The 15,935-nt window shown below is 44.0% G+C and overlaps 1 protein-coding gene across 6 annotated transcripts in view; it reads right to left on the bottom strand.

Moving 5' to 3' along the window:
* Nucleotides 1-6,002, bottom strand: part of TPPP (tubulin polymerization promoting protein) — a 107,877-nt gene extending 101,875 nt beyond the window's left edge. The window contains exon 1 of one of the 6 annotated variants that reach the window (XM_073332593.1): nt 5,875-6,002. Coding sequence is in view for 3 of the 6 variants with exons in the window: in XM_073332590.1 (XP_073188691.1) it covers nt 5,010-5,044 (35 nt within the window). In the remaining 3 variants the exon portion in view is untranslated. Of the gene's footprint in view, nt 1-5,009; nt 5,706-5,874 lie in introns of those variants that run through there. The other 5 variants (XM_073332594.1, XM_073332591.1, XM_073332590.1 and 2 more) reach the window with 5 other exon arrangements.
* Between the last annotated feature and the right edge of the window lie 9,933 nt (nt 6,003-15,935).

Raw genomic sequence — 15,935 nt, 5'->3', positions numbered from 1 at the left:
AAAGGCATAACAAGATCCAATGGCTGGAAGCTGGAGCCAGACAAATTCAGATTAGAAATCAGGCACACACTTTTAATAGTGAGGGCGATTCATCATTGGAACAAACTACCAAGGGAAGCAGTGGATTCTTCAGAGCAAGACTGAATGCCTTCGTATATCAGTCAAACACAAGTTATTGGTCTCAAAACAGGTGTAACTGGGTGAAATGTAATGGCCTGTGATATACAGGAAATCAGACTATATAATCTAATGGTCCCTTCCGGACTTAAACTCTATGAATGAATGGCCTCATCAGTTTTACCGCTAATCCATAAGAGCAAGTACATCTAGCAGCATACTGTGCAGGCAGTGGTTCAGTACCAAAGAAGATGGGGGGCGGGGGGAAGACATCACTGAATCATCAGCAGTGCTTTCTGAAACCACCTGTGAGTTTCTTTAAGATTAGCCATTCAGTGACTGGCGCACCCCAACATTGCTTAGCTTGGGAGAGTGGGGAGGTATGTCCGCACTGCAAGTGAAGGCATGATCATAGATGGGGTAGGTATAGCCTGTGTTAGCTTTAGTCTAGCTAGTGTGGATGACCACATCATGCAGATGTGTCGGCACAGGCTTCAATACAGGCTAGCAGTGCAAGTACAGCCCTCCAGCAACCATGGGTATGTACTATGGTTGCTAGCCCCTGCCACTGCGTCTATGCTGCTGTCGTTCCCTGGGCTAGCTAAATTAAAGCTAGCATGGTTATGCCTCCCTGGGTTACCTGTACAGACATACCCTAATAAAGGCTCCCTGAGGGATTCTGTTCCAGTCCTTTTCTTTTGAGAGGGAACTCAGACTGTTACCTGTTACAGACACTGTCTTTACCAGGTGCTCCTTTAAGTCCTTTCAAGATAAACAGAGTCTTTAACATTTAACTTCAAAACCAAAAGGTCTCAGGTCCTTCCAATATACGGATTCCTTTGTCAACAGAATTTGTTAGGACTTGCACTTTCAAAGCACTAATTAGGCTAAATACTCCATTCAATGCTGTACTTTAAATTTGCCTTTAATATCTTGACAGGAACAGGCATACTGTTTCTATGCGCTTCCCTCAGTGAAACAGGCTGTTACCTTCAGGGGCTTCACTATATGGTCAGTTTTCTTCAAACATCTCTCTAACATGTTCATTTTGTTTGATGTCCCCTACATTTAAACTTTGAGAGACAGAAGTACACTGAAGAAAGTAATATTTGCCAGCAATTAGCTCTATGACAGCTGTAGTACACCAGAGGTTCTCCACCTTTTTCTTTCTAAGCCACCCCCCCCCCCCGTGCTATAAAACCTCCACAGCCCAGCTGTGCTACAACAACTGTTTTGCTGCATATAAAAGCCAAGACAGGCGTTAGGGGATAGAAAACAAGGCAATTGCCCAGGGCCTTACACCACAGGGGGCCCCGTGACGCTAAGTTGCTCGGGCTTTGGCTTCAGCCCCGGGCGATACGGCTCATGGACCCGGGCTGCAATCCTGTACGGTGGGGCTTTGGCTTTCTGCCCGGGGTCCTAGTGAGTCTAACACCGGTCATGCTTGGAGGACCCCCTGAAACCAGCTCACAGCCCCCCAGGGGGCCCCGGACCCCTGGCTGAGAACCACTGGGGAGGACAGTAGCACTGTAGATGCAGGGAAAGCTTCAGCATCTGCATTAACTACACGGACCTTGAAGAAGTCTGGGTTGTCACTCTTGCTCTTTGGCATTATTCCAGCACCAGATAAAGTCCATGTTTACATGCTTCCAGACCACACAAAAGACATGTGCATGCACACACATGCACATATGTGCAAAAAGAATAGCAGAAAAAGAAGGAACAGCAAAGAAACCTATAAGAGCGGCACAGTTTAGGCTCCCTCTTATTTACTTATCTTTTAAAAATCCAATTGTATACCTGCTGCCCAGTCTAAAGTCCTGAAACAGCTCCTCTTCTTGGGAAAAGCTGATTTAATTGCCCCACCCGCCTCTCTCTGTCTCATGCTCATGCACCACAAGCACACGGAGAATGATTTTCCACTTGTTCAGATGAACTCAAACTTAGGTCTCATCTACATTTTAAATTTAGGTCAACATAGCTACGTTGATCAGGGTGTGTGAAAAATCCGCACCCGAGTGACATAGGTCTGCCAACCTAATCCCCAATGTAGACAAAACAAGGTCAATAGAAGAATGTTTCCATAGACCTAGCTCAGAAAAGTGGTGTTCCTACACAGACAGAAAACCCATCCATCACTGTATGCTTTGTCTACCCTACAGAGTTATGCCAGCATACCCCTAGGGTATAGTCCTTAGAGAGTAAACATATCTTGAATTACTGCATGCCAAGAAAACAAGGCCAGCACAAAATCAGCCTGAGAGACACTATATCACTAGTACTGTAGATAAATCCCCTTAGGTAGAAAAAGGCCCTTGCAGCCTGGCAAGGCTTGCTAGTACCTGTGCATTCCGATATTCAGCCACACACCCAACCCAGAAAACCAGCAGATCTCATTTCCAGGAACAAAGCAGCTGACAATCCAAAAGCAAAAAAAACCCAAACACAGAGCAGAAATGGTGTACAAGAAAGCAGAGCCATTTTGGATTCCAGCACATGCACATCCCCATCATGAAAGCTGTTAAACTCAAGCATTTTAACTGGCTAGTAGAAGCATGTAAGAACCTCTCCTGCCTATATGTACACAATGATCTTCATTTTCAATCTGATAAAGTTCCTCCTCAACCTACTGCACATAATCTACTCCAGACTTGTGCCAATTTGAGGCCAAAGATAACTTTCACTGGGGAGATGTCTGAGCACATGAGATTTCTAAAATGAACAATAGTAACAGACACTTAACTATAGCAGGTCTTCAGGTCAACTAATATCAATCTTTTCTCCACTTTTAAAGCAAGCATTTAAAACACTAGTTTGAGAGAACTGTCTATTCATGACAAGCAAAAGGTGATAATTGTTGCTCTGACCCACCAAAATGACACACATACCATATTTACAAAGAGAGGCATTTCAAGTGAAAAAGAGACAAACTAGTTTAATTTCATTGAAATCCACTGCATGAGAAGGTCTTTTCAAAGAGAGAGAGAGGGGAAAAATTAAAAATACTTTGCTAAACACTATGTCTCTCTTCCTTAAATAGGGTCAGCAGGTATGCATGAGTAAGAGGGTGAAGTAAGTCAGCCAATTATTATGCTGAAGAAAGTGATGTTCTTGTTATGGGAACCATCACAAAGAAAATCAGAATTGGTTTGCAAATATTGGCACATCCATATACTGCAGAAAAATCAGACTAGTATGACAAGTAAACTATGTAATACAAGAGAATGCTTGAATTTCTATGGTGCATTGCTATTTTACCTGGTAACTGTATTGAGCTTTTCCTCTCGGAGCGCACATTTCAGTCCAGCTAGTTACCCAAATTGAAACATTAGATGGCTTATCCTTTAGTCAGTCTATACCTTGACATACAATTAAGTCTTTTAGTCTGTGCACAGATGATACACATAACCATCAGATAGGCTTAGTGGCCTCTCCTCCTTAAGAGTACTAGTTTGTCTTTGTTGTTTTAGTACAAAGTTGAGGGCTCTAACAAAACAATGTTTAGGAAAAGCCACACTGCATTTAGCTATATGTAGTGTAGCTAGAATGTCATAAATAAAAATAGCTCAATTTTCAGCACAGTCAGTCAATCTGTAGCCTAAAACATGTATTAAGATAGAACGATAAATAACTGCCATACATAAACTTCAATGTATGACCTTTTTCCAGTTACAATAATCTTAAATATAATAATAGTGAGGGGGAGGATCTACATTATCTGTGAATTGTTCTATGCATGGCTCCATAAAACCGAACGCTCTTTTAATACTTAACAGTGGACATTGCACTTAGGCAGTCACAAGTGACACACTGGTTGCAGTCATATGGCTGTGGTCACAGACACAAAAGAGCTCAATACAGCCATTAGACAAAAAAAAGTTGTAACTAATTTTGAAAGGCATGTAGCTACTGGCAAGAAGAAACGATTGCTGAAATGTTAAGAACCAAAATTGAAACTTTTCATATCTGTGCTCTTGTTAACAATCATTTAAGCCTGAAAACACAGCCTACAATAAAAATTCTTTGCACTTCCCCATTTGTTCTCAATTTTTCATTTTAACAGAAAAAATGAATCTTTAAATCCCACTGAGAATGGATATGCAAATATTATAAAGGACAAGTTATCTAAAGACATAAACAGAGCTGTGTTAAAAGATTCTCCCCTGGCAGCAAGATCAGCGAAAATAAAATCGTTTTTTGTAATCACATTTCAAAGTTTTCCTGGTTTATGTCAAAATGAAAGGCAAGTCTTTGCACAAACTGCCCCAGTGACATTTTGAAGCGTTCATGGTGAAAAAGCTGTGTTTCCCAGGGAACAATTAAAAAAGTATGCACTGTACCAAATTTCTGAACTTAAAAAAAATCTGTTTTCATACTTGAATATTCAAACACTAATATTTTGCAATACTAATGGGAGAAAAAAATCCTACTTGCCCAAAGTAGAGCTGCAGCCATTCACAAACCACTAGTTTTACCAGAGTTTGAAGTATTAATTTCAACTACTTACTTTTATAATGAACTAGCTCTGAAAAAGGTAATTGGCTAATTTAAAATATTGTGTGTTTTCTCACTTTTTTCCTTCTTATATACGGCATTTTGCTTTTCTACCTGCTGTCAGTCTGTTCTCTGGGAGCATTCTTGTATGCTGGAAGCTGGAATTTTTGGAGGGTTGTTTAGATCTGCTTTGTGTAGCTTTATATGACAAAGCTCGAACTAATACTGAAATGTTTTTAATAATTGGATGCTTTCTACCCACCAGACACTTTATAAGGCGACTGCCTGTTCTTGTATCAAAACACAAGGGATTTCATAATGAGGGACTTAAGAAGCTCTGGGGAAACAGGAATAGGTAGTTTTACGTTAGTAAGGTGAAATAAAATTAAAACATTTACACGATTAATGCAGAGCCAGATATCATCTGGAACATTTGGGTGAACAAGTCCGGTGAAGGCAGCGCTCTCTTCAGCGTGGAATGAAGGGAGCATTGCTCGACGCGGGCTAAACAGTCACCCAGGGAGTGCTACTAACATCAACCATGCAAGAATCCAGCTCCCTCCAAGGCAGGTGCTGTCACATGTCCTCCAAGCAGGGGAGCGGGAGGAGGCGTCCTACTCAAGGATGCAGCTACCAACGCTCACGGGCTCCATCCTGCACTGTTAGACAAGATGCAGCTGGAGCAAGATCCCAGCTGCCTGGCACTGGTCTGGTGGCCGATCCAGAGAAGGGAAACAGCTTCACACTGCGCCTCTCTCCTGCTCCTACCCCAGTGGGAGAGGGAACGTCGCCCCAATAAAGAGGGCGAAAGGCCAGGCTGGGAGGGTGCTAAAGACGAGCTCCCAGCCCGGTTCTCTATCCCCCCGGGGGCAGATGGTTCCATAACGCCGGGAACGTGCAACAAGCGCACCTAGGCGCCTCGGGCAGGTTGCGCGCAGCGACCGCATCCTGCCGGTGAGCCGGCGCAAAGGCTGCTGCAGCTGCTCCGGCGCAAAGTCCACCGCAAACGCCGCTCTCCGGCGCGGTGGCAGCCCAGGAGAAGCCATCCCGGGCCGCTCCGCTAACGCCACCAGCCAGTCCCGGAGCCCGGCGGCGGCTCCACTTGCCGCCCTCGCCGCGGCGCGCCGGGGGATGGCGAGGGGCTGCAGCCCGCGCTGCGCCTCAGCGGCACCCGCAGCGCCAGCCCCCGGCAGCGCCCTGCGCTCCGCCGGCCGCGGGGACGCCTCGCGCTGCCCTCGCCCCCTTGCCAAGGCGCCCACTTACCCCTCGGCTCTGAGCGGGAGCGGGTCCCCCCCAGCCTGGCAGCCACCCGGGAGCCGACGCACGCAGGGAAGCCCAGCCACCGCGAGCCGGGCGCCGCCGCCCCGCCCCGCCCCGCCCCCGCTGGGCTGGCATTGGTGACCGCCCCGGCGCCCGCCCCCACAGGCTGAGCGGGGCGGGCCCCGCCCTGGCTCCCGTCGGGTGTGAGGTAATGAATTAGCGCGCCCAGAGCCGCTGCCTTAAATGGCTGGTTGCGGGCCGGCCCGCCGCGCCTGCTCGCTGTCCCCTCGCGCGCCTCCCCGGCGCTGCTGCTGCTGCGCCCGGGGCCCGGCGGCAGGTGCCCGGGCAGGTAGGGGGCAGGCAGCGAGCGGGAGGCCAATCACAGCGCCGCGGGGGCGGTGGCTCTGCTGCGGGAAGGCTGGAGCTCGGCGCCCCTGGCTGCGTTTTGCATCCTAGCCCTCGCACGGCATCGGCGCCCCCTGGCCGCAAGCCGAGCTGCTCCTGCAACCCCCACCCCCAAGTCTATCCTTGCAGAGGGGGCCACGTTGCCCTGGGGCCGGCCAAATTCCTCGGCCTCGCTGGACCCTGGTTAGCCGCTGCTGCTCCCAGCGCCTTGGAAATCTGACCCTGGATGTTCCCAGAATCCCAGCACCGCAGGGACCTGGCCTCGGGAGCCTGGCCGAGTTTGGCCACAAATGCAGAAATGGTTCCATCAATCTCCAGAACAAGTGTTGCTTCTCCTATTCCTCTGAAAATCACCAAACACCTTCCCTCCCCCACCCACCCCCAGCACATTTTGGTACCTGGAAGGTGGGAAAAGGGCTAATCTGGAGTTTGTGCCCTGGGGTCAGGATTTTTAAGATGCAGCAGAAGCAGCTAAACAAATGTAAGCAGTGGAAGTTATGCCATTAGGGCCAAAAATTGGCAGGATCCAGGTGCCACATCCTGGATTTTGTGGTACTGCTGTGCTGGAACACAGCAGGGGGTGACTACATTTGTTTTTTCTTTTTGGCAGTACAGTTTGAGAACTTTGGTCTAAAATTTGGCAGGATCCAGGTAGACCTAGCCTGGACCTCTCTTCCTCACATTATGGGCACAGGGAACCTAGTCTCAGAGGCACTAGCTAGGGGTAAGGAGAGGTCATATATCACAGGTGTGATTAAACAACAAAGGTACTCAGGGAGGAGCACCCTGGAGCTGGAGCCCTTAAATGCAAAGGCAAGAAAAGGGGCAAGTGTAGAGGAAGTCTATATAATGAGGATACTCAGCCATATGATCCCTATAGAAATGCCATTGAATAGCAGAGAGATGGGATACAGAGAGCATCCTAGAAATCACCATTTGAAGGAGGTGTTCTCTTAATGCTTAATAAAACCCCAGAAGACTGTGCACTGCTGATCAAAGTTCTCTTCCCTACCAGGCAGGTTGGCTGATAATTTTTCCAAGACTGCACTGTAGTTCCTTTAATAGACCAGTGACCAGACTCTGGGACAGGCAGGAGTTGAAGTAAGGTGTCCCAGGGGCGGGTTAGAACAGCTCTCCCTGATCTACTAAAATTTGGTTTGGGTAAGCAGTGCTGCCTCACAGCTCCAGCTCCCCTTCAGCTGGTACTGTGAGAGCTCCCCCTCCTGTTTCAATCTGCTTTAACCTCTGGGTATAGATTGCTAGAACTGGGACATAAAATGAGCCAGTAAACCCTTGTTCTACTCTAAAAAGTTTTCTTCCACTTTTTAGAAGACTGAAAGTGGAACCTCAGGTCTAATAAAAGGGAGGTCATTATTCTTAGTAATGCTGAGAACCTATTTTCAGAAGGGTTACAGCAAGGGAAGGTAATGCTATAGCAGTCAAGCCAGTAATTCTCTAGATCTGTGCCAGATCAGGACCCTATTAGCATCAAACCAGTCTCCCTCCTTTAGATTTTGTTACTTGATTGACTTTGTGGCTGATCCTATCCCTATTTCCAGTCAAGTGCCAGTATACCTGGTGTTCTGGTAAATTATATTTCTCTAATAGGACTTTCCACAGCATGCAGAGATCCGTGGCCTCAACTTCTAGGATCAACCACAGAAGTGTAGTGCTTGGGGCAGATTAAGCCCTGGCATAAATTAATGCCAGGTATGAATTTGATCCAGCCTATATACTTGAACCCCCATTAAGAACCCACTTTATTTCATTTTATCACAGTTGAGTAGTTCCTTGTCCTTGAAACCTTTTAAAACAAAAATAGGCTTACTTTTTGACCATACTTTGAAAACTCCTACCCACAAATATGAAGGATCCTAGGAGTTGCCATGCAAGATAACCTCCCTCCTTTCACAAAGCAAATCTTAAGTGTATATGCTATTGAAGGATGTACCACCAGACAGTTTTTAATTGAGGAAGATAGGTGAGTCATCAATAGGAGAGTGATCAAGCGTACCTCAAGACAAACATGTTCTGCCAGTCTAATCCTTGCTAGCCCCCACTCCTCTCACAACCATCTAGCCAGATAGCAAGCTAACCCTCAAGGGACAGAAACCTTACAATAATATTAATAATAAAGTAGATAGAAGAGGGTTAAGGCTCTGTTCTCCTTCTTTAACCCAAATTTGCTAATCTGAATACTGATCTTCTGCCCTCTCCAAATAAACATAGAAAATTCCAGAAAATCCATTTTAAGGGATATCTCAAAGTTTGCTGCAATAAGTGATGTAATCATGAGATCATTTCCACACTAAACAGATTAAATCCTCCCATCCTTGAGGCCAGAAGATTAGACTATCTTTCTAAATCTAGAACTGTCAAAGGAAGCAGTTACATTTATTATTTAGTCCTTTAGATTTAGAATATAAGAAGGCTGCTATCCTAGGCTTTATGTGCCTTTGAAATTTCTTAAAATACTCAAATCAAAGCATAAAGATAAATCCAGCAGCAAACTCATGTATCTTTATTATGGTTTCCTGTAGCACCCATAATGTTAGCATCCAAATATGTTCCAGCTAAATTAAATCTACATGGTGAGGTCCCTAAAATGTCAGTGAGTTTTCTGTTCTCTCCTCCCTGCATAAGGTAGGAAGAATTCTTCCCTATTCAGGGAAGAATGTATTTGGTTAGTTTCATGCTAATTCTGGTGGAAATGCTTTGTCAAAGAGGGGGATCTTGCAGCAAGCCCTGAAAGTGGTCAGACTCTGGATTAGTCTGATCCCTTCTGGAAGTTTATTCCATAGCCAAAATCCCAAAAATCTTTATTTCCATCTCTCACCATCTTCAGCCTGGGCTTTGTAAAATGCATTTTCCCAGAGGATCACAGCTGAGTTTGTAGGCCACAAATGTAGCTGGAGGATGAATGTTTTCTCTGATAAATCATTCATGGCCCTTGCACAAATCAAGATACCTGAACCTGATCGTTCATTGGTCTGACCTAGTATTTTAAATTCTTTTAAATTCTTTTCCTCTTCTAAATAATCTTTGGAAATATAAATGGCATGGGTAGGGAAATTTATAGTGAAGATTGCCTAAGTATTTCTATTCGAAAGGGTAATTTTCAGCTGCTTATAACTTTCTCCAAGTTTTCCCTTTACAGCTAAAATTTGTGATTTTGAGTCAGGGAGCAAATGTTTTTGTGCAAGTTCCATCAAAATGGTTGAGACATTTTAAATCACAGAGGAAGTGAAAAACAAATATGTAATTCTTCTGCTAAGGAAATGTGTTGCAATCAGTTTCTGAAAATCTTCTAGCACCTCTGGCAATGGTAATATATACTTGAAAATTATCAGAAACAGTCCCTGGGTTTATGCATTTTTCACTGATCTGGTGAAAATTGGGTATGTTGTGGCCAAGTTGTAAGGATTTTTAAACATGAACTCTGGATTATGTTAAATGGTAAAACTAACAGTTTGCAATACACATGTAAACTGAATGGGAAACTGAATAGTGTCTGAGGCTTCCAGTAGATGTCAATGCATAACAAAATGGAATAGAATTACAGTTTTCGTAAGCAGGGGGATTTGGAGTATCAAAAGTACTTTATATTGGGATTGCAACTTCCTATGCCTTTGTACAGCAGCTAGCACAAGGAGGCCCTGCTCACAATTGGAACCTCAGTAGTACTGCAATGCAAATAAGTAATTACTTTTCATTAATAATAATTAAGGTGCATATGGGGGAGGTGGAGCTGTAAAGAAGTCCTGCCTTTTTTCCATGTGGTACAGAAAGGTGTGCACGGAATAATGTATAGGCTTCTGTCTCACTCATTGCACATATTGAGCAGTACAAAGCACAATAGTTGAACATGGTGGAATTTCTGGTTAGTCAATTTTCTTTTTAAAAATAGGTTGGAATGTCCATACGAAAAATGACATTAAAAATAATGAAGCATGCAAAACTTAGAAATTGACAAAGTTAAAGTTGCCTGTGGAACTGTTGTCTACCCTGATATGCATATGTATGACAACATAATCTTTACATGAATCTATGATCACATACTTTGTTGTTTGTTTCCTCAGAGACCCATCTAATTTACTGAGTACACTGGAAACAGAATGATGCACATTTGTGTAACTAATTAGTCTGGAGTCCATGACACCCGTGGCTGAGTGCACAAGTTGTGATGTGCACTGAGCAAGGCAGAGATCCTCTAGAAAAGAAAAGACAGTCTTGTGATTTAGACAATACCCTGGGATCAAGCAATCTGAATTCTAGTGCTGCATCTGCACATGCTTCCTTGAGCAAGTCACTAAGGCCTGGATCCACTAAGGGGCTTAAGTGTTTTTCTCTCTGGCCCAGTGACTATTTAAGTAGCTGTCCACAGTGGAACAGCTTCACCAGGAGAGACTGACGAAGCCCCTCATCAGAATATCCCATAGCTCAGTGGTTAGAGCACTCTCCTGAGAGGTGGGAGACCGTTTTTGAAATCCTCTCTTCCCTCTATGCCAGAGAGGAGGGAATTGAACCTTGGCTTTCCACATCCCAGGCAAGTGTCCTAACCAGTTGGCTAAAACTTATAAGGTAGCTGCCACCACCACTACCTCCTCCTCCAACTGGATTTTGAATGGAACCTGATCCGGTAGGCGCCCACTGAGGATGCCTACCAGATTGGGCCCCACATACCCTATCTTTCCCCCATTTGTGAATCACTCTGGGGGTTAGGCAGGAGATAGGCATCTGGACACCCAGGGGGAGGCAGCAGTGCGAATGCCCAGAGGCAGAAACTTGGGCACCGAGGGATCCTTTATCCTGGGAACTTAGGTGCTGAGTGAGTTTAGGTACCACAGGGTTCAGGTGGGAGTTTTCTGGATGGCAGTGGAGCCAAACTGGGACTTTGGTGCCTAAGCCTGGGCTTTAGATCCCTAAGTACTTTTGTGGATCTGAACCTAAATCTCTCTATGCCTCAGTGTTGCATCTGTAATATGAGGATGATAATCCTCCCTTATCTCCCATTGGTCTGGTTGGGTGAGGATATATTCATTAAATGTTGGTGAAGCACTCAGATACTACCCTGATGGATACTACAGAAAAGCCTATAGAGAAAAATTTCTCATTCAGGGGAGAACTTGGCTGTTGTGCAGAGTACAAGACCAGCCACTGAATAATGAAAATAAAAATAAATATTGAACAGCTGCCTCATTCATTGAGCATTGTTCATCTTGTGCTCTGAATATGGCAGGCATCCTTTTGGAAAAAATAACGTAGTTATGTGATTAAAGATTGTAGGTGGAATTTCAAAAGCACCTACTGAATTAGGAGCACATGTCTTTCCATGGGATTTGTACAAGTCACTTAGGCATTTTGAAAATCAGACCCTGTACCATATTTCACAAAGGTTAATGGTTAAGTTTGCACCAGCTACTTTAACTTTGTAATTTTCTGATTTCTGAGTGCTTCACTTTGCAACCTGAAGAATCTTTTCATGTAGCTTTTTGTTGGTAAATTGGATCTGATTCATTACACACACTCACAAGTATGCCCTCACCTTTTAGTTTACTCGGAGTTTATGTTTTGCAGGTGTCAAACTACCATCAGTTAGAGAGAAGCAAGCCATAAATGTCTTTGCTCCTGCAGTCCTATACCTGGAAAGAGAAATAGCAGCCCTGGAATTTGCCAAGCCAATAGAGGGAGAGTGAACATCAGTGTAAGTCCCCTGGCCAGAACTTAGGCATCAGCTGTGTTGGAACAATAGACAGAACCTGGACAAATATGTGGGGCATTCATATGCAAATGAGCACACCAAGCTTCCCACAGCAATTGCTATAGTGGAGACATTCATTCAGTAACCTTGTTCCAACAGTGACCTATATGTGATGCTTCAAAGGAAGGTGGAAAAAAGAAAATAATTGCACTTTCCCAAATATACCAGGATTTCTCACAGAGGAAAAAAAAGTCTTTCTGTCCCACTGTGAGCAATTAGCTGCTCTACCCTGAAGCATGAGAAGACTGCCTTTTTATTCAACATCTTAGCCTACAATAATCTGTTTTTATGATATATACAAAAAGTGTTCTTTCCAATCCCACTAATTTCTTTGTCTCAAATCTTACTGATTTTCCTTGGCATTGAATTCCACAGATGTTCCTATATGCTGTGTAAATTAGTATCCTTTCAATATTACATTTGGTAGCAGACAATTGTTATTAAGTGCTCCTTGTTCTTATGAGATGGGATGAAGTGGATGGAAGTACTTTTGTGGAGTACTTTTAAACTAAATCATTCATTGTTTTGTGAACGGCTATCTTGTCACATCTTATTTTTTTCCTTTTTAAGATATCCCACAACCACCTCCAGAACTCTTAGCTAAGCTGTTCTGTACCTTTGGTTACTTCTCAGTGTTCTTTTTGAGGTAAAACAAATAGAGCTTTGTTAGGGCTCATCCCTTCAGCATGAGTGTACACTGATACAGCAAGTGGGCTTACTGTAGATGAAACTAGGTACACAGGTGAAATCCTAGCCCCACTGAAGTCTTTGGGAGTAGTGCCATTGACTTCAGTGAAGCCAGGATTTCATCCTTGATATGTAGCCACCCCTTACCTCCACATTTGTGAAGGCTTTACCATGTTTTAGCATTTGTAACTTTATGGAGTGTAAATAGGTTAATGACATTACAAACCTGTATGGGCTAGAGTTCATTTACTACAGTGACATTTTATTTCAGTGTTTTGTGTTGCTATTAAATGTAAGCCAGAGGAAATCCAAAGTATTAAAAACTGATTTCATCTTTTACTGCAAAGTATCTTTCTCAGAGTCAGTGGTTCCATTTAATAAGAAATCAGAAAGCTGTACACAATAACATTTATCCACATGTTGAAAACCTTCTAATAGATTACAGCATTATTTGATTTAGACCAAATGTTGATACCTGAAGTGGGATTTTCAAAAGGTATCCAACTAAGCACCTGTCTGTTTCTTTAGGTACCTAAATACCTTTAAAAATCTGGCCTCACAATCCTAGATTTAGGCTCCTAAATAAATGGCCAGATTTTCAGGGATGCTGTGCAGTTACCTAGCTAGGCTAGGCTAACTGTGAGGCGTGGCTGAGGAAAACCAAGACAAAAGCAATAATTTTAATTTTTTAGAACTTTTATAAGGGAAACCCCCAAAATTGTACCAGAAGCATAAATAATATAGAACATTACCAAAGATTGGCTGACTTTTAATAATAAACTGTGGTCTAGGTTTAATGGGTCCTGCCCCAGCACAGAGGGCTGGACTTGATGACCTTTCAAGGTTCCTTCTAGCCCTACATTTCTATGATTCTGTGCTGTGCAGTTAGTACCACATGCATTGTTATTAAAATGAACAAAAGAAATTACAGCATATTGTGTCGCTTCAGAGAAGAATCAACTTTTCTTCTCCTTGGCTGGAAATCCAACTCCACTCTTGGGCTTTGTCTACACTACACAGCCTTTAGTGACAAAATACTTCCACCCCCTACAAGCGGGGTTCGCTCTCCTGCCGACAACGAGCCGTTTACATTGCCACTTGCCGTGGTAAAACTTTTGTCTTTTTTGGAGGGGACGGGGGGGCTTTTTTAAGCATCTGTGAATGACAAAAGTTTTGTTGTTCAACTGGCAGTGTAGACAAAGCCTTGCTGTCCCGTTCTTAGCTTCTCTTCTGCTTGAAGTGCTCCTTAGATTCAGTGTTCCTGTGGCTGTCCCTCTTTTCACCGAGTTTGTCCACAAGCGGGGTTTCTTTTGTGGCCCTCACTTGCTCATTAGGCACCTTTGAACTGTATTCTTTCCTCCTTCTCACTTCCAAGTCCCCTGCTTTTATTCTCCTGTTCTTTTATCGTATCCCCTCACTTCCTACCCCAGCTGTAGTTCATTCCACTCGCTCAGCATCTCCACCCTTCTCTAACGGCTTTTTCTGACTGCCCCTTCGGGTGGATTCCAAGCGCCCTCCCCAGCTCGAGCTGCGCTCTCCTTGGACGTCTCTCTCCCCGGGACAGCATTCTGTGCTGCTGCATCACAACTGCAGCAGGTGCTAGTGCCAGGATGTGAGTTACTACACTCATCACCCCCTTAACGTACATGTCCCCATGTATACTTAGGTGGCACGCCATTAAACTAACTTATACTCCTAACATCATTTATGTTAACTCTCGATTAGAACCATTCTATTTATTGTTCACTTTCCCCATAGGTACCATACAGTCATAAGGTTGGTGGGGTTCCACCACTCCCATTCTTTTGGTTACTGTGCATTTATTGCCTCTTGTAGCAACCCTTTTGGAGGTACCCCTTTTGTAGTGCATTCAGAGCATCTAGGTACCTCATCTGTGTCAGTTGTTAGACTTATAGATTCCTTGTGAGCTGGAAGAAACCTGACACAATGTCCCATTGCACAATTGGGACGCCTAGCATTACTGCTTCCCCTCCCGTTTGCCTGTGCCTCTCCTTTTTAGCTCCATGGTCAGCCTTGCTTCCATTTGCACCAGGATCCATGTCAAAGCAGCAAGCTTCGGCAGGTGGCAATGTACCACTTTGGTCACAGCCATATCAGATTCCATCTGTATTCTGTAGACTGGTAACTCAGGATAGGGAACTGCAACCACAACATATGGTTCAGGATTCCATCTGCTGTCTATTTTATTGCACCTCTGTCATCTCAGCAACACCTGCTCTCCAACCATCATTTTTGTAAAGTCACATTGTTCCTTTTGTTTTTGTTTTGCTTTCTTTAGGTATTGAGCTACTTTTGTTCCATATTCCTTCATCCTCTTATGATGTTCTTCAGCCCATTTGGTTACCTCTCTCCTTTCTTTATATTGAGGCTCATTTGTCACTCCAAATAACAATAACCCTAGGCAACCTGCCATGTCTGCCAAACATGAGATAATATCGAGTATACTGGGTGGAAGTCTGTTTTGTAGTGTTGTACACATAAATCAGCTCAGGGAGCAATTCAGGCCAGTCCATGTTATGGTCCTCCTGTAGACTTCTGATCATATGGATGATAGGTTGGTTCATGTGTTCACACAGGCCATTAGTTTGGGGATGATCTGCAGTGGTTCTGAGCTTGTGACTCCATACATGCTACACAATTCATGGAACAACTGTGACTCAAAAGCAGGTCCTTGATCAGTCTATACCTGCACTGGATACCGACAGAGCTGCACAAAATGTCTCCAGAACACTTTTGCCATGGGTTTGGTGGTCATGTCCCCTTACCGGAACAGCTACTGCAAACTTGATGTAGTGATCTATCACCACTAATGCATAGGATGGTCCACTTCTGCTGGGTTCCAATTTCAAGTGATCCAGCGCTACCAGTTCTAATGGTGCATTACTTTCCAGAGAGGTTAATAGTGCATTGGCTGCTGTCCTTCGCACTGCAGATTTGACAATTTGACAGTTTGACCACTGAACAATGTCATCTTTTAACCCTACCCCTAATGTTCAGCTCAGTTTGTCAGCATCCAAAATGCCCAGAAGAATTATGGTATGCTTCCAATATGATTTTTGAATTTGCTTGTGATGCTGTATGGAATTTGGGTGACCAAATTCTTGATACCAATATTGCAAAATTGCAATGAATTTTACAAGATATGCCATGTAAGGTATCAGTGGAAAAGTTATGATTTGCAAAGCATGAT

Source organism: Lepidochelys kempii, chromosome 2 (genome assembly GCF_965140265.1).
Source record: "Lepidochelys kempii isolate rLepKem1 chromosome 2, rLepKem1.hap2, whole genome shotgun sequence".
NCBI lineage: Eukaryota > Metazoa > Chordata > Testudines > Cheloniidae > Lepidochelys > Lepidochelys kempii.
This window is presented reverse-complemented; position numbering and strand designations above follow the sequence as displayed.